This window comes from Saccopteryx bilineata, chromosome 2, assembly GCF_036850765.1.
Source record: "Saccopteryx bilineata isolate mSacBil1 chromosome 2, mSacBil1_pri_phased_curated, whole genome shotgun sequence".
In the NCBI taxonomy this organism is placed as follows: Eukaryota; Metazoa; Chordata; class Mammalia; order Chiroptera; family Emballonuridae; genus Saccopteryx; species Saccopteryx bilineata.
Genome location: NC_089491.1, coordinates 1446764 through 1471719, shown reverse-complemented (window position 1 = coordinate 1471719; position 24956 = coordinate 1446764). Strand labels below are relative to the sequence as shown.

At 61.4% G+C, this 24956-nt stretch overlaps 1 protein-coding gene across 5 annotated transcripts in view; it reads left to right on the top strand.

Annotated features, from left to right (window-relative positions):
• Nucleotides 1-24956, top strand: part of NACC2 (NACC family member 2) — a 101264-nt gene that overhangs the window by 55901 nt on the left and 20407 nt on the right. For 4 of the 5 annotated variants that reach the window (XM_066255709.1, XM_066255712.1, XM_066255708.1 and 1 more), the window contains exon 2: nucleotides 10200-11136. In XM_066255709.1, coding sequence (XP_066111806.1) covers nucleotides 10260-11136 — 877 coding nt within the window. In that variant the 5' untranslated portion in view covers nucleotides 10200-10259. Of the gene's footprint in view, nucleotides 1-8782; nucleotides 8880-10199; nucleotides 11137-24956 lie in introns of those variants that run through there. The other variant, XM_066255711.1, reaches the window with a different exon arrangement.

The following is a 24956-nucleotide window of genomic DNA, read 5'->3' as shown; positions in this document are numbered from 1 at the left end:
CAGGCCGGGGCATCCGGGGACACACATGCATGTATGCATGCAGCCCCACCCCACGCTCTCGGTGGTCCAGTGTGTCTGGGGCTGGCCAGCCAGTGGGAACGAGCAGGGGAGGGCTGGGGTCCCAGAGGCCCGAGGGCTGTGAGGACACGTTCCAGCTCCCGAGGGTTACGGGTAATGCCCACCCTGCTGCGTCTCTGAGGCCTCCCATCCAGGAGCCTCTCCGGCCGTCTCATCCTCTGTCCCCACTACACCTTTGAGGCCTGGTTGCGCGTGAGTGGGCCTGGGCCTGATCCTCTGGCCCTCGGAGACCCACTGAAGGCCTTTCCCCCCTTTACCTTGGTTGACCAGCTTGTCCTGGGGGTCCTCCTGGTCCTCTTGTGTGGTGCCAGCACTGAGCCCCCTGGTTCCGGGCAAATCCATGGTCTGGTCCCCTCCCCATGCCTCAGTTTCTGGCGACTGGGTGCCTGCGCCCCCCACCTCCGGGCTCGCTGGGGAGCCCCAGGAAACAGCAGGGTGGGGCTGGATGCTGGGGACAGGGTTGTGGCCGCGTGCTGGTGGGAGTCAGGGTCCCTGTCCCAGACCGGCGCCCCTCCACCGTGCCCCACAGAGGAGTCGCCTCTGAGGGAGGGGAGGGGTCCACCCGCAGCCTGGGCAGTCCTTCCAGAAAGAAGGTGCTGCCTTCCACGCCGTCAGCACCCCCGGCGGTCACGTCGGCTGCTGTATCTCTCTGGTCTTTATTTTTCATGTCAGCAATTACCTTTTATGGCCTCCGACTCCCAGATTCCCGCGAGCACAGGGCTCCCCCCCCCCCCGCGTCCCCCCTCCCCACCTGACTCCCTCCACCTTCACTCCACCACCTCCCTGCGCCAGGGCTTCGGGGAGATCTGGGTTTGTGGTTCACGTCCTCACGCTGCAGCGCGGGGACAATTATGTGGAGCTTTTTATTCAGCCCCCAGGATTCTTACTGCATTATCCGTATTTCCTTTAATTTGCGGGATTTCTAGTAAACGGGTTTAAAAATAGGTCTGGGCGCGGTGCCAGGCAGATGCGGGCAGCAGGCAGGCATCTCCGCGTCTCTGTAGAGGCAGAGAGTGGGGTCACCCCCGTGTCGCTCGGGCCGGGCCTCCCCTGCTGGTGCCCCGAGGTGGCCCCACCACCGCGCCCAGGAGGAGCAGGGCTGTGCCGCCCGGTCCGGGGGTCCGACTCCTGGACCTGCAGTCAGGCTGGTCCTGGCTGCCTTGCGGGGGGGGGGGATCAGTTCCGGGTGTTTGGGGTGTGTTTGAGGGGGTGGGACTGGTGCCAGCCACGAGGCCAGGGAGTTCCAGGTGCTGCTTTGCCACGGGTGGCCCTGGTTACAACTGTAGCTAGGTGTCTTTGCCCCCCGACCGGGAGGGGGGTTGTTCCAGATGCCCCTCTGGACAGGAAGACAGAGACAGACAGTCCCTGCCCAGGTGGTGACCCGCACGAGACCAAGGAGCCCGGGAGCCGGACATCCGTGTGGGTGGGTAGCTGGGTGTCCCAGGCAAAGAAGGGACACCCTTGGGAGACGGTGGGACAGGCTGAAGACACCCTGAAGTGCTGGGGGTGTCTCCCGTCCCCTGCCCACACTTGTCTCTTACTAGAGGGCCGACGTGGGTGTGGCCTGGGACCCTGCTGCCCACCTGCAAGCCACGTGGGCTTCGCCAGCAGCGGCCCCCTTGCCGCCGGCGGTCCAGGGTTGGGGGGCTGGTGAGCTGTGACCCCGTCTCTGCGTAATTGGCACCCCCTTCTCACCCCGGCGGCTGATTTAGTGTGTGTGTGTGTGTGTGTGTGTGTGTGCCGGCCTGATTTACATGAGATTTTTAAGCATAATTAGAAATGCAGGGGAGCTTTCTGTCTTACCTCGACTATTTATGGCAGGGTATGCAGATGAGGGGAGCGATGAATATTAACGAGGGTGAGCGTGCAGAGTGGCTGTCTGTAAGGAGCTGGGTGGCCGGCACCGGCCCCAGCATGCCCCCCAGCGCCCCTCTGCCCACGACCCTGAGACCGGCTCCCTGGGCCCCGCCCCCTGCCCCCCTCAGCTGCCCTGGGACCCCACAGGCCCGTCAGAGGGGAGAGCATGGTGCTGTGTGGGCCTAGGAGGGGAGTCCAGCTCCTGGGCGGCCCGCTCTGGCTGGGCGGCCCTTGCTGTCCCTGCCAGCCCCCCCACGCCCTGTGCCCCCCAGCGCAGGGGGTTGACAGCGGAGACCCTGCCTCTCAGCTGTAACTGAGGAAGAGGAGGAGGTGCGGCGGCATGCGGAGCCCGTGCGGGCTTTTAAGTTATTAAACGATGCCCCTGGGAGCCACTCTTCAAGCTTACGTTATTTAAATTACAAATACGGGTGAGGGATTGTCGGCTCTGTGCAAAATACTTCTTAATTCTTGGGAAACCTTCTGGAACCGTTTTTTTGCGGCGAGCGCGCGTGGACCTGGTGGGTCTCGGGGCTCGAAGTCGGGTGGGGGGGAGGGCTGGGTGGGGGCCGGCTCCTGGGTGGGCCACTGCCCCCTGTCGTCTGAGTGCCCTCCGTGGCTGCACGGCTGTTTCTCTAGCTTCAAGCCGTGTTTGTTGGGCCACCACCCACCTCTCCAGTCAAAATATTTGAGAGTGGCGGGGGGGAGGGGGGGGCTGGCAAGTCGGTGGCAGGTGGCTGTGCCCGGTGGGTGGTGTCATGTCAGAAGGAGCCACAGGCTGTGTCTCCCCTCCCGGTCTCTGGCCGCAGAGACCCCCTAGACTGGCCTGTCATCAGAGCTCACGGCTCAGGCCCTCTGTCCCATCTGTTGGGGTGACCCCCAGCTCATGCCCAGCCCCACGGTCCTGTGGCTGGTGGATCTGATGAAGCCCTGCCCGCCTCGTGCCCTGAGCCCTCGGAGCTGGGTTGGGGGCGCTGGAGAGCAGGGCCCCCCGACGCTGAGGCTGGGGTCCCTCTGAGGATGGGCCCTGGGTCTGTGGCTCTCTCCTCCGGGCGGCAGGGAAGGGTTGATAAGCACATTTCTGAATTTGCGGATTCTGGCATGCTGCCCTTCTCTGTTTGGGAAAAAAAAAAAAAAAAAAGCTTCCAGGCAAACATTTGTTAGTGCAGTTAAAACCGGCTTTTATGCTTGAAGCCGGTCCAGGCTGTGGTCTGGGGCGGAGGCTGCCCAGGTGCCTGGCCGGACGCTGGAGTCCTCTTACCTCTGCCTCTCAGGCTGGGGGCCCAGCGAGCCCGGGTGGGATCTCCAGGCAGGACCCTGAAGTTTCAGAGGACCCTGAGTGCCTTCTTCCTGCACCCAAGGAGGCCCCAGATCAGCCAGGTCCAGAGGCTGGGGTGGAATTCTTGTCCCTGTAGCATAGTCTTGGCAGCCTGGGGCCTTAGTTGCCCCCCGTGTCCTGCGGGGTCCACCCTTGCTCTCTCGACGACTGAAACTTGTTCGGGGCCCTGGGTGTTGAAACCAGGGGCCCGGGGAGGGTGGTGATGGGGTGCGGGTCTGGGCCCGAGGCCTCAGCAGGAAGCCCGCCTTCCCCGTGCCTCGGTTTCCCGCCCGCACCCAGGGAGGGGTGGGGTTTGGGAGGCAGGCACACAGTTGGTGCCTTCCCTGGTTGTTGGGGTGGTTGTTGGGTACCGTAGGGAGGAGCTCCCAGCCGCCCAGGCCCTGCCCCCCTCCCGCGGAGCCGCGTGCGGGGCAGCTGGCCCTCCATTAGCGGCGAGGCCGAGGCCGCGGTGGCCCCGCTCTGCTTTATAAGGCATTAAAAGTTTAATGCAACCCTGAGGCCCGAACTGTTGGGCCTCGCCCAGCCCCCAGGGACCTGGCCTGCCCGCGCTGAGCTGGGCAGCTGCAATGCAAACGGGCACCTTGACCCCCCGAAAGGCCCACCTCCGGCCGGCCGCTCCCCTCGGGTCTGGGCTCTGCATTAGCGGGCGGGCGACGGGGTGTCCGCGCAGGCTCTCCTCCGGCCTGCCAGCCTGCCGGCCGCTGGTAACCGGAGCCTGCTCTGTAATGGAAAAGCATGCGATTGTTCTGCAGGCCACTGTCCAAAGTGAGTCCCCCCCCTCCCCCTCCCCCATTCCCTCCCTCCGGCCGCCCGCCTGCTCTAACAACCTGCACAGCGGCCCGGGCCGTTCTGAGGCTGCCCGTGCTCACCTCACGTGTGTTCGTGCTGACTCACAGAGGAGCCTGCTGCCCCCCCATCCCATTCTGGGGATGTGACCACCCATTCGGGGGCCTCGTCCCAGACTCCCGAGCCCCCTGACTTGTGGGTGGTACCAGCCAGGCTGGCTTCTGCCTGGACGACCAGGCTCGGAGCCGCCCTGAGGACAGGGCCTGCCAGCTGGGTGCAGGGGAGGTGGGTTGGTGTGGGCCCCGTGGGGTGGGGGCTCCATTCTCCCCGGCCAGGATGTTTCTAGGGCACCTGCCCTCCTCTCTCCCGACTGCAGGACTGTTTGATGGCTGTGCCTTCGCCCAGGTCCAGACCTCTTATTAGATTGGTAAAATTAAATCCTGCACAATCATTTTATTTAATTTAATGTATCTCGCCTCCCTACCCCTTGCTAGTAGCTATCCCGCAGAATCAAACGCTGCATTCCTGTGCCTTGCTGGGCCCTGGCCCCAGGAAGCGGTTTAGAATCCGGGGTGGGCGGGGGGCGGGGGACGCGGTGGCCAGTCTGGCTGGGTTTCTGTGGGACACCCCCCCCCCCCGCATGCGTGCTACTGGGGCCAGTGGCCGGTTCCCTTCTTGTAGGTGCTGTGCTGCTGACCTGGGGCAGAGGGCAGCTCCGGGGGACAGCCCCAGGGGAGCTGTCCGGTGTCCCTGCCGTCCAGACGGGGGGGGGGGTCACAGAGAAGAGACCCCCCACCTCCGCTGCCCTGGCCACTCACGTTTTCTCATTCTGGGGGAGGTCTCGGAGTCTGCGGAGGGCGCCCACCCCACTCAGGCTGTGTGGGTGCCGGACTCGGCTCTCTGGTGTCAGCAGAGGCTTCCCAAAGGGGGTGCCATTCTAAAGGGCGTCCTGAGGGGTAGGGTTCTGGGCGCAGTGGCTTTGAGGATGGCCACAGGGAACCGAGTCAGGGATCTTGGAACCCAGGCTCCTCCCAAGCTTCTGCAGCAGGTGGGCGTTGGGGAACGGGAGAGGAGGCATCGCTTGGGAAGCAGAGGCACAAAGGGACAGGGGTGCCTGGCGGGGCTGGGGCCACCGCCGTCCCCAGGCAGGGGGAGGTGAGGGAGGTGCCGGCCTTCCTGGCAGACGGCGTCCAGCGTCCTTCGCCCCGCGGGCCTCGCCTCTCTGGCTGCCTCAGGCTCGGCCCCTTGGCATGTCCACTTTCACAGCCCTGGGCGCGTAAACCAAGCCTTTATTTTATTCTTTTCTCCTAAAGTTCAGCTTTGTTCCTGGCCCAGCCGAGGCTTCTAAGAAAGCAACCTAAAACCAGCTTGCGTCGGGCTCCCATGGGCCGGGCAGTGGGGCGCCAGCCTCACCCGGACAGGTGGCATGAGGACACAGCGGCAACGGTGCCAGTTGTCCTCGGTCCCCAGGGGACCCAGACAACCTCGTCACCTTCCAGGAGAATAATGGCCCCCTTCTCCGAGCGAGTGGTCCAGTCCCAGCCCTGGGGCACGGGACCCTGGGAATACAGGGCTGAGGCCGGTGGCGGGGAGCAGGCAGGGTGTGCCGAGGGTGCCCGCCTCGACCATCACCACCCTCCCACCTGGGTCACAGCAGGTGACGGGCACTGGTGGCCAGGAGCAGCTCACCGGGTGGAGAGGGTGCCTGGCTCCCACCAAGGGTTTTACCAATAGTATCAATCTCTTGGACCCTACAGGAACTGCTTGAGGGGGCACCTGACCCCCCCATTGAACACCTGAGCATCGCAGGTGCTGTCTCATTTGCTTGAAGCCACAAGATGTGGGTGTGACATGGTTGGGGCCGGACCTGGCATATGGGGATGGTGTCCAGTGGGACCCAGGACATGTTGTTGGAAGGGACAGGTGACAAGGGCTTCACGCTGTCTTCCTGCTCTCCGTTTAGGACCCGGCCACTGAGCCCTGGGCCATAGGGACCTTCTGCAGGCCAGTGCACACAGCACCTTTGTGGGCTTCTGTGCACCCTGGCCCAAGGCTGGGTGCCCTGCTCCTGCATTATGACACAAGACACCGCACCCCATCTGGCTCAGGTGACCCTAGTTTGCTCCCTGAGAGGCTCCTGGTGGTGAAGGGGCCCTTAGGGGCCCCTCCACACTGTGCTGTGTGTTGCTGAGCAGCAGAGCCTACAGGCATTGGGCAGACCCACGCCCACTGAGCTCATGAGTGCACCTGGTGGGCTTCCTGGAGGAGGAAGCAATGAAGCAGGGGCCTGAAGGTGTGGCGGCTCTGTGCCAGGGAGGGCTAGAGCAGGCACAGCTCCGTGGAGGCGAGGGGCCGTGTCCTGGGGCAGTGGTGGGCCGTGTCCTGGGGCGGCCACGTCCTGAACTCAGGCCAAGGTTGTCCCGCACAGATCTGGCTGTCCCTTGGTCTCTGGGTGGCTCTGCTTCCCAGGGTGGCGCTCTTCGTGGCTGGGTGGGCCTGTGGGGCCCTCACACTCGACGCTAAGGTCCTAGCCCTTTGTCTTGGGGCCACTGAGCTTTCCCTTGGCCCCAGGAAAGGAGGCCACTAGAGGGACAGCCCCGTCTGGGGGGCCTGAATGGGCTTCTGCAGAAGTTTTTCAGGGCCGGGAGTCCCGGTTCTGGATAAAACCGGCTGGCTGGGCTGCCTGTGCAAACACAGGCCTCCTGTGGATGACACAGCTTCCTGAGGGCTGAGAGGACGGGGCCCTGGGGGCTGTGGCCCGAGTGTGCCGTGCCCTGGGGCTCTCCCTCCCCAGCCTGTCCTGTACCCCCTCTGGGCTCAGCCCACCTGCCCACACAGGGCAGCTCCCATCACCCAGCCGAGAGGAGGAAGCCCCAGGTCTGGGCTCTGTGGACCGGCCAGGGGATCTGAAGCCCGGCTGGTGCAGAAATTGGGGCCGCACGCAGCACGTTGGGGGTCAGAGCCCCCTCTCGTCGAGGGTGGGCACAGCCCCCGGGTGCTCAGAGTGGCACAGCCCCCGGGTGCTCAGAGTGGCTGAGCTGGGACCGTTTCTGTGACCGCCGCAGTCACAGGCCCTGTCTGGTGTGACCCCACCCATTGTCACTCACTAGCCCAGTGTAGGGGGCACACAGAGCCCCTTCCCAGGAGCCTCTGCTGGTGTGTCTCCCGGCTGTGGCCCCCACGTGGGTGCCCACTGCCTGCCCTGCCTTCAGCTGCTTTTTATCTGGTCTCGGAAGCTGATCCCGCAGCCTGTGCTGGGGGAGGCATCAGGGGCCCTTTCTCTCGGGGGAGGGGGGAGGGAGGCGAGCTGCCTGTCCCGGCCCCCTCCCTGCCCCAGCCACCACCGGGGTTAATCCTCAGGTGACGCAAAGATGCTTCCCTGCAGGGGACCAGACCTTGGCCACCCCTGGTCAGGACCTTGCCCCTTCTTGCATGCAGCACACGCTCTTCCTAGGGGCCCCAGTTGGTGGCAGGTGAGGAAGCAGGCTGGGCGGGCCAGTGGTTTGCCCCAGGGCCCCGCGTGCTGACCGGCAGGTGGTGGCTTGAGCCTGGAAGGAGGTGTCCACGCACCTAGCACAGCCCTCTCCCCAGGAAAGCAGGGCTGGGGCGCCGAGGGCCTGCCTGGGCAGCCCAGCCCGCTGCACCTCCTGAGTGGGGGTGGGTTCTTTGCTGTGGAGGCAGGTCCCTCAGCGCCCGGCTGCCCCTTCGGGAAGAGGGGGCCGGGGAGGGGTTCCTCGTTGCTGCACAGAGTTGCTCTTCTTTAAACTCTGACCCAGGTGGGGTTTGGGGGGGGTGAGTTAACTGGGGTTATTGGGCTGGACTAGCCGGTCCTGCTGCTCTGGGACCCCCTAAGGGGAAGCAGAAAGTGGGGGCACTGGGTCCTGTGGGGCTGGGGGGGGAGGGGGCACTGGGGTCCTGTGGGGCTGGGGGGGGAGGGGGCACCAGCCTCCGCCTCCTCACCCAGCCTGGGTCTGTCCCTCCAGTTCCTGCTTCCTTCTCTCATCATCTCCCCTTCCCCTCCTTTGCCCAACTTCTGCCTCGTCTGCCCCACCCTGGCCCCCTGCCCCCTCGCCCCCGCCGGCCTGCCCTCCCGCCTGCCCAAGCGGCTTTGCCAGCCCTGCAGACTGTTTGGAATAGTTTAAATGCTTTGACACCCGGGCTGTGCCGGATGGCAGGGGCGGCAGTTTACTGGGCAATTCATATGCAAAACTGCGCGATAAATTCCCAGGCTGTCTCGGTGGCCGCGGCACCGGGAGGCATTTCTCCACGTTCAGTACAGTATTTCTGCCATCTTTGTTTGCATTGCAGTGAGTCATCAAAAGTCTGTCTCGTACCAACACCCGGGGAGCCGTGCATTCCTCTGGCACCGGCACGCCACTGTTTTTAAAAGCTGGGGCCGGGAGCTGGCATTTGCTCGGGCTCCCAAATCAAAGGCCGCTATTCATTCCCAGGAGCAGCCTGGATGTCCGTCTGCATCCGGCCTCTTCATTGAGATGCCGAGCGCTGCCCGGGAGAGCCGGGCTGGGTGCAGCTGAGCCGCGGCCTCCCAGCCCAGCGCCGAGAGTCTGCCCCCCTCCCCCTCCTCCCCTCCCCTTCCTCCTCCTCCTCCTCCTCCTCCTCCTCCTCCTCCTCCTCCTCCTCCTCTCCGGGCTCTCTCGCCCTCCCCACCCCAAGGGCTCCTGCTCTGTTTGCTGCATTCCCGGAGCAGCTGGCGGCTGCGGGCGGGCGGACGGGCGGGCAGGCGGGCAGGCGGGCGAGCGGGGGAGCCTGCCCCTGCCAGGCTGAGCGGGCAGTGCGGGGCCACCAGCGGCAGCAGCCAAAGGTAGGTCTCCCCCCTCACCCCTGCTGGGTCGGACCCACCCGGTCTGCCGGCAACTTCTCCGCAGCGGGGGCACTGCGGGTCCCCCCCCCCCCGCCCGCCCGCCCGGCCACGGCTGCCCACCTGCCCAACTCCTGCGGTGGGTCCGGGCGCTCCGCCCTCGCGCAGCGCCCCCCTCCCTCCGCCGGCCCCCTCGCGCCTCTGCGGCCGCAGGCACTTTCCTCCCGCGGGACAGAGCGGCCCTTTGTGCGGCTCTGTCTGCGCAGAGTTGAGCCTGCGCCCTCTCCGGCTCGTCCGTCCGTCCGTCCGTCCCGGACCCTCTTCTTCTCAGAATCGGGCACGGGACCAGCGGCACCTGGAGCCCTGTCCCCGGCTCCGGGACGCCCAGCAGCATCCTCAGCCCCTGGCCAGTCCCTGCCCCCAGCCTCCCCCATGACCCCTCCGGTCACCTGGGCTGGGAACGCGCCCCTGGGGACCGGTGGCTGTTGGAAGCCGGGGGCTCGCAGCGGTCGGTGGGCAGGCGGCTCGGGACCCGGGAGCCCCTCTGGCTTTGGAGGTCTGTCTCCGCAGGAGAGGGTGGGGGACAGGTGGCGGAGCCCGGCCTGCGGAGTTCCCTCCGCTCTCTCACTTCCCTGGGCGCCCCTGTCCCCTGTCCCCTGCCCCCTGTCCCCTGTCCCTGCGCTGCTGCTCCAAGATAAAAAGAGGAAAAGCAAACCGGAGTCTCGGGAAAGACCCCTCTGCGGCGCCCGGGGGGCCGCACCTCCTGCTCTGGGTTCTGGCCCCTCCCCGGGGAAGGGCAGCGAGGGGCTTCTCTGCTGCTAACTTTTTCCTGGGGAAAGAGTTGTGCTAGAGCGAGCGGCGGATGCCTGCCCTCGCCCCTCCCAGCTCGGTGGGTTGATGGCCTCGTTCCGTCGTTCCGTCGTTCCATCGTCCTGTCCCTGCCGTGGTGCAGACCTCTCTCCTCTCTTCTGCTAAGACGAGTGTCTCTGGCCCAAGGGCTCAAACTCTCCCCCGGCGGGGAGCAGGGGCTCCACGGGGCGGCCCACGGGTGGTGTGGGGGGCATCTCCTGGCTGGGCACGGGGCTCTGGGCTTGGAGCATCCTATGTCGTTCTGAGCATCGGCTCAGCCAGGGTCCCGTGTGAGTGAGGTTGCCCCGGGACCTCTGGTCAGTTCTGGCTGGAGGGGGTCTGGGGAAAACGGGCAGGGGGCTGCACCGGAGCAGAGTGTGTTTTGGGTGTCATTCAGGGCTTGGCCCTTCCAGGGTGGGCACTGGGCATCCAGGAAGCTGACCGTGGCGCCCCCGGGCCCTCTCTGTCCCACAGATGTGCCCGCTCGGGCCGCTCCCGCGCTGAGAGTCCGGAGTGCCCGCGAGCCCGCCCGCCATGTCTCAGATGCTGCACATTGAGATCCCCAACTTCGGGAACACGGTGCTGGGCTGCCTCAACGAGCAGCGGCTGCTGGGCCTCTACTGCGATGTGTCCATCGTGGTCAAGGGCCAGGCCTTCAAGGCCCACCGGGCCGTGCTGGCCGCCAGCAGCCTCTACTTCCGCGACCTCTTCAGCGGCAACAGCAAGAGCGCCTTCGAGCTGCCGGGCACGGTGCCGCCCGCCTGCTTCCAGCAGATCCTGTCCTTCTGCTACACGGGCCGGCTGACCATGGCGGCCAGCGAGCAGCTCGTGGTCATGTACACGGCCGGCTTCCTGCAGATCCAGCACATCGTGGAGCGCGGCACGGACCTCCTGTTCAAGGTGAGCTCGCCCCACTGCGACTCGCAGACCGCCGTGATGGAGGACGCCAGCTCGGAGCCTCAGAGCCCCTGCAACCCGCTGCAGCCGGCCGCCCCCGCGGCCCCGTACGTGGTGTCCCCCTCCGTGCCCATCCCGCTGCTGACCCGCGTGAAGCACGAAGCCGCGGAGCTGCCGCCGGCCGCCGGCCCGGGCCTGGTGGCCAAGCGCCCGCTGGAGTCTGGGCCCCGGGACGGCGCGGCGGGCGCGGCGGTGGCGGCCGGCGCGGCCCCTCTCAAGCTGCCCCGGGTCTCCTACTACGGGGTGCCCAGCCTGGCCACCCTCATCCCCAGCATCCAGCAGGTGCCCTACTCCCAGGGGGAGCGGACCAGCCCGGGCGCCAGCAGCCTGCCCACCACCGACAGCCCCACCTCCTACCACAACGAGGAGGACGAGGAGGACGATGAGGCCTATGACACCATGGTGGAGGAGCAGTACGGCCAGATGTACATCAAGGCCACCGGCAGCTACGCAGGTAACGCGCCGCGGCCGCCCGCAGCGGGCGTGGGCGGGCCTCTGGGCCCTGCGTGGGCGCCGGGGCAAACCTGGCCCCCTTCCCTGTGGTGCTCCCAGGGCTTGCTGGGAAGTCAGGACACCTTGGGGAGGCCACAGCATCGGAGGCGTGCCAGGCAGGGAGCCCCTAACCTAGCCCAGACTCCGTGAGCCAGCAGGAGCTGAGACCTGAGGCAGGACTGGTCCTCCTAGGTCAGTGTTGGCAGGGCCGCGGCTAAAGGACTTTAAACTTGATCCTAGAGGAGATGAGAGGCTGCGGGGAAGTGATTAGCTGAGTAAAACCGGCTGGAAGCTAGTGTAACCTATAGGAGGGGGCCCTGTCTCCCATTGGACAAAGAGACCGAGGGTCCCAGTGGACCAAGGATCTGCCAGAGAGGGCTCACAGGGTACTGTGTGACCCAAGCCAGCCACTCACCTGCTCACAGCCCCGGTGAAGGGCCTGGCTCCACAAGCACCCCAGCGGGCCCGTTAACCTTAGCCCCCCCCCCCCCCCAGTCTTGCCTCTCAGTAAAGCCCGAGAGTCCCCTGTACCCGTCCCGTTTGCTGCCACCTCCCTGGGCCCAGCACCAAGGGACAGGCCAGAAAGCGCCTGTTGAACTGAATGAGCTGCCCCCGCTTAAGGGGAGGGCTCCCCCCACTCAGGACCTACAAACCCGAGATGCCCTCGTTTGAGACGCCTGGTGTCGCAGACTGCATCACGGTCCCTGGAGACGGCTCAGGATTTGCTGGGCGGAGGGTCCCGTCGTTGGGGCCCCAGATCGGGTGTCCCCCTGTCTTCTGTGTTCCCCGAAAACTGGCTGTGTGCCTGGGCCCGCTGCCTGCCCTGATTTGCATGCGGGGCCCGTGTCCAGTGGACTGAATCCGGACACACGTGCCAGCAGGAAGTGACGTCCCAGAGCTCTGGGGCCCCGAGGGGCAGTTTGGGGCTCTTTCCTCCTCCTGTCCCTGCCATGTCCTCGTGCCCTGCGGCCAACCCTCCCTCTTTCTCCCTCATTTCCTCCTCAACACCTCCCCCCCGTGGGGGCTCCTTCATCGGTCCTGGGAGGCAGGGGGCGGAGGGAGCTGGCCCTTGGGACATCTGGGTCCCCAGGAGCCATCAAGGACTGGACGGCTTGTGTCTGGTCTGCCCAACTCGGGTCCCTCTCAGGGACTCTGGGGGGTGCCTCTCCCCAGAAGGGATTCCTTTATCGAAGTGGGTGTTGTCCTATGTGCATGAACCCGCAGGGCGCTAGCAGCAGCCACCTCGATTGAACTTGGGTTTTCTGGTCGTGGCTGAGGCGAGGCTGTGGTGTTTCCGGGACCGGGAAACCTGCGGGCAGTGGCCTGGCGCTTCCGAGGGCCCCCAGGGCCCAGGCCTTGCAGGGAGCTCTGCGAACCTGCCCGTGGGCCCACAGCCACCAGGGAGGTGAGGGAAGGGCCACATGGAGCCCCAGGCTGGGCAGATCCTGGGGGTCTCCCCTTCCCTGGGGGGCAGGCCACACCGGCCCAGAGCAGACCACAGCAGTGTCCTGAGGGCGCCCAGTCTTCACGCCGCCAGCTGGACAGGGCTTTGTGAGAGGGGCTGTGTGTGCATGGGGAGCAGTCGGTAGAATCTGCCAAGGGCCCAGGGGTAGGGGCTGCCCTCTCCTGGCCCACGGCCGTCCACATCTCCCGGGGTCCTCCCAGCACAGCGCCCCCTCCAGCCAGTGTGGCCTGGGGCCATGGCACAGTCAGGAGAATGGCAAACCCTCGTGTTTGATTGCTGGGGGCTGGCCCACCTGCCCCTCCTGAGCCTGGCGCTCTCTCACCTGCACAGTGGTGGCCCCACCTGTGTCCTTGGCATTCCTGAGGAGCCAGTGGGACGGTGGTCATCGAAAGGCCAGGGTGAGGGCTACAAGGCCCATCTGCCCCGTGGCCTTGAAGTGCCTGGACCTTCTCACCGAAGCCCTCACCCCCAGGACTCAGGCAGAGGTGTGAGTCCCACTGCGGCCAGGGCCGCTGGCCTGAGGCTGCAGGGGCGCACCCCTGTCTGGAGGGCCAGGAGGGAGCTCCGTGGCCATCAGGCCCCCTTGCCCCACCTCCCAGGGGATGTCGGAGGTAGAACGGGCTTGTAGGAGGCTGGGAGGCCGGTGGGGGCGGGGTGTGGGTTCCGGTCCTGCCTCCAGCTGGCCCAGGATGCTCCATCCAGCCTGGGTTTTCTCCTCAGCGAGCCCATAAGTGGGGCAGGGAGGGGGGGTTGATTTCTTGGTTAAAATCTAGGTTATTGGCAGTGACGTTGCTGGCATCACCGGGCCCTGGGCGTGCTGGGAGGAGTGTTGTGGGGGAGGGGCCCTGGGGGCAGGCGGGCAGGGAGGGACCTGGCCCCCGTGGGTGCTGGCCTCCCTGACCCGGACTCCCTCTGTGCCTCAGCCTGGCCAGGCCTGGGGACATCCTCGTGCCCCCTCTGGTGGCCGAGCCGCCTGCTGCCCCAGCCTGGGGTCCCCGACGAGGGCTGGGCAGAGCTCTCTGGGTTGGTGGAATCTGGAACATTCTAAGGACACTTGAGAGGCTTTTCTCTTCTCCGGCCTCAGTTTCCTTCCCTGCCCAGGGCTAGGTTGGCCTGAGTGGCCCTCAGGGGTCTTTGATACCCGCTGCAGAAAGCAGGGACACCAGGGACCCCATCTGCCCCCTCACCTCATAGGGGACAGTCAGGGCAGCGCCTGTGTGGCCGGCCTCCCGTTCAGGAAATCAAGGAACTAAATGTTGCTGATCAAGCTGATTGCTTCTTGAACCCTAGCGGCCCAGAACCCTTCCCACCTGTGTGTCTTCTCCGGCTGTCCCTGGTCCCATGTCATCCCACCGTCCGTCGTTGGTGGGGACATTACGGCGATGTGCCCAGGCCCCCACTGGAGGACAGTGGGTCATGTCATTTCTAATCTGTTGATGTCAGGAGCGCCCTGACCATGGGGGGTGTTCGCGGGGGGGGGGGGCTGAGTCGGACTCCCCGCCCCATCTCAGCACCCCCCCCCTTGGCAGGGCGTGGCTCGGGCCCGGCCCCCTCTGGGGAGGGGGCAGCTTGCGCTAGATCGACCTCCTGGGGGCTCAAGAGGCCATGGGACCCTGGGGGTCAGTGTTGGTCCAGGGTGGGGGGGCATGAGGGCAGGCGCCCACCCCGGGGTGGTAAGGGGTCTGGCCCTGAGGGTTCTGTGCCACCGGGGCACGTCTGTCCCCACAGGCTGGGAGTGGCGCTGACCGAGATAGGTGTGGCCCCTGCCCTCCCATTGGAGTAGACAGACAGCAAACAGGGCCCTGAATAAGTATTGGATCATGGCTGGCTGGCCTGTCACCCCAGCCAAGGTTGGCAAGGGTAGCAGTGAGGCAGGGATCACTGCCTCTGGGCCCCCCAGGAGTGAGGCTGTGGGTGGAGAACTGAGCCAACAGGCATGCGTGGTGGCATGGGTGTAGCACCCACCTGGGTGCCCTCCCTTTTCTGTGTGGGGAGGGGGAGGGGGAGGGAGGGCGGGGGGAGGGGGAGGGAGGGCGGGGGGGAGGGGGAGGGAGGGCCCCGCCCCTGGGTCTGACCACTTTTCAGGACACTGCACTCTGGGCAGCGTTTCCGTGGTGGTTGGACTGCAGGTGGGGCCCCTCCCCACAGATGTTTGAATGGGAGGCAGATGTTGCCCCCTGTGGAGGTCTGAGACAAAGGCACACCTCCCTATTTTGACACCAGCCATTTAGACACCAGCCATGGGCTGTCCCAGATAACCCTTTGGGGGGGGGGAGTGGGACCACCCAGGGGTGCTGAGCTGGGTGGCCTGTGAGCTGGTGGCCCTGGGTGGTCTTGCTCCCCCTCCCTGTCGGGGGATAGGCAGCTTCCCCGGTCTACCCACTGTCCCATGTGAGCTGCTCTGTGGGCGGGGGACTCAGGTGTCCATCACTGAGCTCCAGCCCCGTGGGACAGGACTAAGAACGGGCCTGCGGTACCGGGGCCTCGGGAAGGCTTAGCCGCGGCGTGGCTGTCCCAGCGCGGACACAGGACGCACATGGGGAGCCTGTGTGTTCCTGGTCCACCTCTGCTCCTGTGTGCTGAGCAGGAGGCAGGGAGCGTGTTCGAACTCTGCCCGGGCCGGACTCCTTTCCGTGCCGCCTACGCGGTCAGTGCTGCTGCCCTCTCATCTTATGGGTGCGGCCCAGGCTCAGGGGAGGGGGCCTGGTCGGCAGCCGTGGTCCCTCCTGCCGGCCCCGCCCACAGGATCGGATGCCTGTCGGAGGCCACCCCGCCCAAGCCTGACAACTCAAGGACTGTCACCTGGGGTCCCACAGAAAACAGATCAGAAGGTGGGATCTGTTCTAGAATCACCCCACTTCCCGCCACCCCACTTCCCGCCACCCCACTTCCCGCCACCCCACTTCCCGCCACCCCACTTCCCGCCACCCCACTTCCCGCCAGCCCACACGCCTCCTGGCCTGGGCCAGGGTGTCACCCTGTGAGCCCCGCCCAACCTCGTGTGGGGCCCTGGGAGCAGGGACACGGTTGTCTCTGGCCTGGCTCAGGTGGGACCCAAGGGGAGAAGGGGTGGTGTGGGGCCCGGGGCAGGGACGCAGCTTCCCCTTCAGTGACACCCCGGCAGCTCCTGTGGGTGAAGGAGGTGCCAGTCCTGGTGTGTCTGTCCTACCAGGCACCCAGGGGGCTGCCCCAGGCGGGCCTGAGGGCCAGCGGGCACTCCCATGCTATCTGGGGCTTGTCCCTGGGAGCCTCCTGGGGTGGCCTCCCTGGGTCCCTTGTCCCCTCAGCCTCTGCTGACATAACACAGGTGCCCGGAAAGCTGTGCCGTGTCACGTTGAACCCTCAACCCCCTGATGGCCCTGAGAGCTCTGAAACCAGCTTATTGAGGTGTGATTCAGGTGCCTGAAAGGGACGGCTGTAAAATGTTCCGTGGGAGCCCTGTGGGGAGACACCGTCAGAGGGAGACCGTCCCATCACCCTGCAGGCACACACGCCCCCGCCGTCCCCCCTCCCGCCCGGGCAGCTGGGTCTGCTCTTGCTCACTCGGTCGGTCCTTCGGCTGTTTGTTCTAGGACGTCCCGTAAGCAGGGTCTGGCTTCTTTCACTGGCAGAGCGCGCCCGAGACTCGGGGCTGTGTGGACCCGTCCTGCCTTTTCTCTCCCTTCTGTTTACGAAAGTGTTTGTGCTCAGTAAAATGTGCTGATTCCTAGCGCACCGGCGATGGCTTGTTTGTTGTGATCAGTCCGGCGCCCTGGCCGCGGCTGTGACGCAGAATGTTTCACTGCCCTAAAAGTGACCTGGTGGCCCTGGCCGGTTGGCTCAGTGGTAGAGTGTCGGGCCGGTGTGTGGAATCCCAGGTTTGATTCCCAGTTAGGGCACACAGGAGAAGTGCCCATCTGCTTCTCCACCCCTCCCCCTCCCCCTCTCGCTTCTCTATCTCTCTCTTCCCCTCCTGCAGCCATGGCTCTATTGGAGCGAGTTGGCCCTGGGCGCTGAGCGTGGCACCACGGCCTTTGACTCAGGCACTAAGAAGAGCTCAGTTGCTGAGCAACGGAACAGTGCCCCAGATGGGCACAGCATTGCCCCCTGGTGGGCTTGCCTGGTGGATCCCAGTCAGGGCGCATGTGGGAGTCTGTCTCTCTGCCTCCCCACTTCTCACTGAATAGGGGAAGAAAAGTGACTTAGGTCCTCACCACCCTGCCTACCCCCTCCCCAGCCCCCGCTTTCTGCTTTGTGAGTGAAATTATTACAAAACAGTCTTATTTTTCACTTTTTCCGGTTACGGATCTTGAAAGTCATCCCGTGGTTGTGAGTATGGGTCCTAGGTGCCCTTGGTGGCTCAGTTCTCTCCCTTGCTGTGGGCGTGCCGCCAGTGGTAACAGACACAGTGGGTGGTTTCTGGGGAGGGGCCGCTGTCACCATCCCCCACACACCCCACAGTGTGCAGGGGCTGCTGTGACATTTTTCTGAGCGTGAACATGGCTGGGTCCTACGAGAGGTGCGTGTTTAACTTCCGAGCTGCCACACAGATTCTCCCGTTCTCTTTGTAAACCTCGAAAGAGGCTTGAATTTCATCCAGTGTCTTTTGTTCGCGGGTGGATGGTGTGTTACATCAGCTCCTGTTCAACCGTGGAAGCTCGTTGCATTCCCGGGACACACCTCCCTTGGTTACTACGTATCCTATCGTGCATTCCCAGGACACACCTCCCTTGGTTACTACATATCGTATGGTGCATTCCCGGGACACACTCCCTTGGTTACTAGGTATCGTATAGTCGTGTCTCTGGACAGCTTGTCGATATTTTGTAAAAGACTTTTGCACCTGTGTTCCTGCAGGTTAGTGTCGGTTTTCTTACATTATCTTCGTCTGGGGTTGGTGTCAGGACATTGCTGACCTTGACGCCCTTCTTTATTTCTGAAGGACCTGGTGTCACTGTGATGCTTGTTGTTCCTCACGTGTCTGGTAGACCCCAGGGCCTACGGTTCTGTTGTTCACTGCGGGAAGTTTTCCATCACGGACGGTATGACTGCAGACAGGGAGCGAGGTGGGTTTCTCCTCTGTCTTGCCCCAGCGGTGGACATTTGTGTCCTCAGTAGAACGCACCCATTTCTGACCGACTTTGGCCTTAATAAACCGCTCATGGCCTCCGTACACCTAGGGTCTCCTGGCCTTGGCTGATGCCGTTGCTTTACGTTGTTAACCCACCTGCAGCGGCGGAGACCGGCGTTTTTATCTCGTCTGTCGGATCTCTGAGTCTAAACACACGCCCATAGTCATGTGCTCACCTCCGCAATCAAGGTCTAGAAAGAACAGTGTCCTCCGCCATGAAAGCCCCAACCCCCCTCCCCATCGGCCCCTTTTTAGTCATGTCTTCGGCCCCCCTCCCCTGCTGACTCCTGTCCTCCGCCCCTCTGGTTCCTGTCACTTAACCAGAGTCACTGCAGCATGTGGCCTTTCGTGCCAGAAAGCGTGCGCCCCCCGTTCGCGTTGCAGCGTGAACTCATAGCTCGTTCTTTTTTTATTGCCGAGGAGCATTCCGTTGTATGGCTGCCCCCCCCCCCCGTTTGTCCGTCCGCCAGCTAAAGGAGAGTGAGCTCGCTTCTCCCTCTTCGTTATTATGCATTCATCTGCTCTGAGCTTCCTGTGTACAGGCTGTTGCACATACTTCAGTTTTGTTTTGTTTTTAAAGATTGTAATTATTGATTCTAGAGAGAAGAGATAGAGAGAGAGAGAAAGGGGGATGAGTGAGAAACATCAACTCCCGATTGCTGGCCGTATGCGCCTCGACCGGGCAAGCCCGGGGTTTTGAACCGGCGACCTCGGCGACTCTTCCATCTACTGCGCCACCACAGGCCAGACGCACGTACTTCTGTTTCCTTCGTTCCCCTGGAAAAATTAGCCTAGGAGTGGGGATTGCAGGTCCTCTGGTGACTGTATATTTAACTGTGTAAGAACCAGCCGCACGTCAGCATCAGGTTGTCCCATGTTCTCGCCAACACTTGGGTTTGTCCTCTTTTTGTTTTTAAGCCTCTCTTACGGTGGTGGTCTTTTCCGGGGGTTTCGTCTTTCTGCCTTATCTAATGTGCTGGTTTGCCATTGTACACCTGCTCTGGCCGAGGGCCTCTTTAAGTCTTTGCCCTTCTTTGTTGTTGCTTTGTTTCAGTATTAAGTATTGTCAAGTATCATGCATTCTTTGTACATTCCAGATCAATGTCCTGCGTTGGACATGTGATTCGTAAACATTTTCTCCCGGACTGGAGTTGTTTTTGTTCTCTGAATAGTGTCTTTTATAGCCAATTTAAAGTTTGTTTGTTTTTTTTAATGAGAGGAGAGGAAGCAGAGACAGACTCCTGCATGCGCCCTGACTGGGATCCACCCCACAAGCCCACTAAGGGACGATGCTCTGCCCATCTGGGACGTTGCTCCTTTGCAACCAGAGCCATTTTTGAGCCCCTGAAGCAGAGGCCATGGAGCCATCCTCAGCGCCCGGGGCCAACTCACTCCAATCAGGCCATGGCTTCAGGAGGGGAGGAGAAGAGAGAGAGAGAGAGAAAGAGAGGGAGAAAGAAGAGGGAGGGGTAGAGAAGCAGATGGGCGCTTCTCCTGTGTGCCCTGACCGGGAATTGAACCTTGGACATCCACACACCAGGCCAACACTTGGCCAGGGCTAGACGTTTTTAAATTTTGATGAAATTAAGCACTCAGGTGTTTCTCTTCTAGAGCATTCTTTGGTGTCATATTTAGGTCTTTACCTAACAAGATTAGAGGGTTTTCCCTGTGTTCTCTCGAGATGTTTTGTGGCTCAGGTTCTGTGTAGTGTATAGCTCATCTTGAGTTAATTTTTGTATAAGGTGTAAGGTATAGGTCAAGGTTAGATATATCTTTTTTTTTTTTTAATTAGGATGTCCAATTTTTGTGTGCATGTGTGTGACAGAGACAGAGAAGGACAGACAGACAGGAAGGGAGAGAGATGAGAAGCATCAATTCTTCATTGCAGCTCCTTAGTCTCCTTAGTTCTTCGTTGATTGCTTTCTCATGTGTGCCTTGACTGGGGGGCTACAAGCAGACCGAGTGACCCTTTGCTCTAGCCAGCGACCTTGGGCTTCAAGCCAGCGTCCTTTGGGCTCAAGCCAGTGACCAGGGGGTCATGTCTATGATCCCATGCTCAAGCCAGCGACCCCACGCTCAAGCCAGATGAGCCGCCACGCTTAAGCCGGCAACCTCGGGGTTTTGAACCTGGGTCCTCCACATCCCAGTCCGACGCCCTATCCACTGTGCCACCGCCTGGTGAGGCAGGATGTCCGATTTTCTTTCGAAGACATTTATCATATGGAAGAAAGCCCTGGCTGGTTAGCTCAGTTGGTTGAAGTGTCATCCCGATACTCCAAGATTGCAGATTTGATCCCCAGTCAAGGGCACATACAAAAATCAACCAATGAATACATAAACACATGGGACAGCAAGTCCATGTTTCTCTCTCTCTCTAAAAAAAAATTTTAAATAAATAAATGATTTTTTAAAAACGATGGAAAAGAAAACCCTTTCCAGTTACCCGGAGACGTACCTTGTTCTGTATACTTCGTTTCGACCGGAGTGCCCCTCTGGTGTCACCTTCCTCCTGCTCCAAGACTTTCCCCACGCCCCGGTGGTGGACACGGGTGTCACCTTCCTTCTGCTCCAAGACTTTCCCCATGTCCCCGTGGTGGACCCGTCATAAGTTCTGAGAAACTCAAAGGGTCCTCAGAGCACTTTGTAAAATGGTCTCTGCCCGACGGAAGTATGATTATTCACGTTCCATGGAGTTAATTCGTCACGCTGACGAGAGGTCACCTTCCCTCTTGAAGGAGGAGGCCATTTCCGCTGGATACAGAATTCTGGGCTGACAGTTACTCTCTGCTTTCCGTCTGCCCTGTTCTCGTCTTCTGGGCTGCTTTTCTCTTCTTTTTTTTGTCCTCACGAGAAATGACAGTTCTTTTTTTTTTTTTTTTTTAATATATATATTTTTAAATTTATTCATTTTAGAAAGGAGAAAGAGAGGGAAAGAGAGAGAGAGACAGAGAGAGAAGGGGGAGGAGCAGGAAGCATCAACTCCCATATGTGCCTTGACCAGGCAAGCCCAGGGTTTCGAACCGGCGACCTCAGCATTTCCAGGTCGACGCTTTATCCACTGCACCACCCCAGGTCAGGCATGACAGTTCTTCTCTGGCTGTGTGTCTTTCTTTTTTTTTTTTTTTTTTTTCCCATTTTTCTGAAGCTGGAAACAGGGAGAGACAGTCAGACAGACTCCCGCATGCGCCTGACCGGGATCCACCCGGCACGCCCACCAGTGGCAACGCTCTGCCCACCAGGGGGCGATGCTCTGCCCATCCTGGGCGTCGCCATGTTGCGACCAGAGCCACTCTAGCACCTGAGGCAGAGGCCACAGAGCCATCCCCAGCGCCCGGGCCATCTTTGCTCCAATGGAGCCTTGGCTGCGGGAGGGGAAGAGAGAGACAGAGAGGAAAGCACGGCGGAGGGGTGGAGAAGCAAATGGGCGCTTCTCCTGTGTGCCCTGGCCGGGAATCGAACCCGGGTCCTCCGCACGCTAGGCTGACGCTCTACCGCTGAGCCAACCGGCCAGGGCTGTGTGTCTTTCTTTACGGACTGTTTCTACCTCAGGTTGTGATGCGACTTTGTGTAGTTTCAACTGTGTTGGTCCTGATTCGGGTTTGCTGAGCCTTTTAGACATGAATGTTTATACCGTATGATTTCTTTGAATATCTTTGTGTCCCTTCCCCCAAACGCCAGTTAAACTCGTTTTTGTCCCTGAGGCCACCACGGCTCTGTTTACTTGTTATTCTTTACTATTAATTTTACCGATTGAGCGATTTGTAAGAGAGAGAGAGAAACACTGACTTGTTGTTCCGCTTATTCGTGCATTCATTGGTTGACTCCTGTATGTGCCCTGACCAGGGATCGAACCTGCAGCCTTGGCGTATTAGGGAGCTGCTCTAACCAGCTGAGCTACCTGTTTCCTTAGTCATGTGTGGCCTTTTCCCTGTCCAGGTTTTGGATTGAATAGTTTCTGTTGCTCTCTCTTCTTGCTCGCCAGTCTTTTCTGTAACTCCACTGCGTTTTTATTTATCCTTTCCATTTTCCCCACTGAATCCCCCCCTTTTTTTTTTTTTTTTTTTTGTATCTTTCCGAAGCTGGAAATGGGGAGAGACAGTCAGACAGACTCCCACATGCGCCCGACCGGGATCCATCCGGCATGCCCACCAGGGGGCGACGCTCTGCCCACCAGGGGACGATGCTCTGCCCCTCCAGGGCATCGCTCTGTTGCAAACAGAGCCACTCTAGCGCCTGGGGCAGAGGCCAAGGAGCCATCCCCAGCGCCCGGGCCAACTTTGCTCCAATGGAGCCTTGGCTGTGGGAGGGGAAGAGAGAGACAGAGAGGAAGGAGAGGGGGGTGGGTGGAGAAGCAGATGGGCACTTCTCCTGTGTGCCCTGGCCGGGAATCAAACCTGGGACTTATGCACGCCAGGCCGACGCTCTACCACTGAGCCAACTGGCCAGGGCTGAGTCCCCATTTTTACATGGAAGAAAACAACGTTTCGGTCCATGTATTTCAGCTGGGTGGAAGCCGTGGCCTGCCAGTGCCGTGTTCTTTGTCGTGTCTCGATCTGTTTCTGACCAGCGTTCCTCCTCCACGGCCCTTCCTGGGGCTCCACGTGGCTGCTGCTTCTTGACCAGACGCGGGACATATCGTGACTGTCATGTGGCTCACCTACAGCTCGCTGCCTGGGTCTCTCACTGGTGTTGCTTTGAATTTTCTTTTCTTCATATTTTTCTGAAGTGAGAAGCAGAGAGGCAGTCAGACAGACTCCCACATGCGCCCGACCGGGATCCACCCAGCATGCCCACCAGGGGGCGATGCTCTGCCCATCTGGGGTGTTGCTCTGTTGCAACCAGAGCCATTTTAGCGCTTGGGGCAGAGGCCACAGAGCCATCCTCAGTGCCCGGGCCAACTTTGCTCCAATGGAGCCTTGGCTGCGGGAGGAGAAGAGAGAGACAGAGAGGAAGGAGAGGGGGAGGGGTGGAGAAGCAGATGGGCGCTTCTCCTGTGTGCCCTGGCCGGCAATCAAACCCAGGACTTCCACATACCAGGACAATGCCAGGGCTTGAAATTTTTTTTTCTTTTTTGTGACTGAGACACAGATAGGGACAGACAGACAGAAAAGGAGAGATAAGAAACATCAATTTTTCATTGCAACACCTTAGTTGTTCATTGATCGCTCTCTCATATGTGCCTTGACTGCAGGCCTTCAGCAGAGTGAGTAACCCCTTGCTCGAGCCAGCGACCTTGGGCTCAAGCTGATGAGCTTTTGCTCAAACCAGATGAGCCCTCGCTCAAGCTGGCGACCTCGGGTCTCGAACCTGGGTTTTCCGTATCCCGGTCCGACGCTTTATCCACTGCGCCACCGCCTGGTCAGGCCAGGCTTGAATTTTCTTAATGAGCAATGGCCGTAGCATCAGGATGGCTCCCTGGGAAGTGGCTGTTTCCCACTTTTCTAGGGACCTTTCTGTCTTTTCTTTCAGTGTTTCACAAGGTCTGTGCACTCCACACAGACCTCTTGACAGACACGTGTAATAAATATTCCCCCCCCCCATTCTGCAACTCTTATTTTCTTAATATAATTTTGACAGTGAAGTTTATTGGCTTTTTTTTTCTCTTTATCAGTAGCGGCTTTTACAGTTTGTTTAAAAGGAATCTTTCTTTGGCCCTGGTCAGTTTGCTCAGTGGTAGAGTGTTGGCCTGGTGTGTGGATGTCCTGGGTTTGAGTCCCAGTCAGGGCACACAGGAGAAGAACCCATCTGCTTCTCTACTCTTCCCCCTCTCGCTTCTCTCCCTCTCCCCCCCCCCCTCATGTCTCTTCTCCTCCTGCAGCCATGGTTCAATTGGAGTGAGTTGGCCCCGGGCACTGAGGATGGCTCCATGGCCTCAGGCACTAAAATAAGCTCTGTTGCTCAGCAGTGGAGCAAGAGCCCCAGATGTGCAGAGGGTCGCCCCCTAGTGGATTTGCCGGGTGGATCCCAGTTGGGGCGCATGCGGGGAGTCTGTCTCTGCCTCCCCTCCTCTAACTGAATATAAAAAAAATTTCTTCGCCTGAAGATCATGGTGATGCCCCTCTAGGTATTCTTTAAGTGAAAAACAAAAACAAAAGCACTTTGATTTGCAATCATTACAGGGATGTTTCAGGCCCGGTCCAGAGAATCCCGTGTAGCCTTCACTCACTCACTAGTCAGAACTGGTGGCGCTGGCTTTGTTGTTTGTCTTTCTCTTTACCTGTATTGGGGTTTTGTCGTTGTTGTTGTTGTTGTTTTGCCCCTTGACCCCCAGAGGCTGCACATTTCTCACAGACATGCTCTTCCACAGACTCGCTGCCCTGTGCCACGCGCGGTGGGCTGGGTTCCAGCTCGGGGTTGGGATGTGACGCATGGCGGTCCCCGTGAAAACACTCCGGTGTCCGCCTGCGGGCCCCTCGCGCTGCCTGTTTTGGACCCGCTGTTGAATTCTAGAGCCACGCCTGGCACTCTGGGCTGTCCTCTTTGGTCCCTTCATTTCCAGAGCCGTCCCCCAGCCTCCCCCCTCCCCCTCCCCGGTCCCTGGCCCGGTGCTGTCTTGGGCACGGTTCAGTTGCTCTGCAGAATGCCCTTGTGTTTGGGTCTGTCCGATGTCGTCTCGTGACGGGGACGGCGGTGGGGCGGCGCGTTTCAGCTGGGATTCCGCAGGAGCTTGGCCGCGTCCGGCTCAAAGAGTGCGTCGTATCAGGAGGCACACGACACCGGCCTGGCCCCGCGGGGGCGATGCCCACCTTTGATCACTTGATTAGAGTGTGACCTCTGCCCGGTCAAGTTACTGTTTTCCCTTCAGGAGAAGAGACTGCATCCTCATCAGTGAGTGTTGACCGAGGGTCCCTTCTGTGTTGATGCACCAGCCGTCTTGTTTGGGGCCAGCGTCCCCTACCTCCCGCTTCTCGATGCTGTTCCTTCGTCGACCTCTGTTATTTACTTCGTGTTCGTAAGGGGCTTACAGTGGAAAGCGTGTCCCACGTTCAATAGGCTAGTTCAGGCTCGCGCTTTCTGTGTCGTCGTCTGTCCGTCTGTCCATCCATCCATCCATCCGTCCGTCCCCCACCCCCATCCCCACCCCCACCCCGGCTGCAGGATCAAACTGGCTTTTCCTTCTCGCGGGGAGAGGCGCTTAGAAGCCGAGATCTCGGGGCGAGGGCTGCTGATTGCCGCTGGGGCCTCGCCGCTGGAGCCGTCAGAGCTG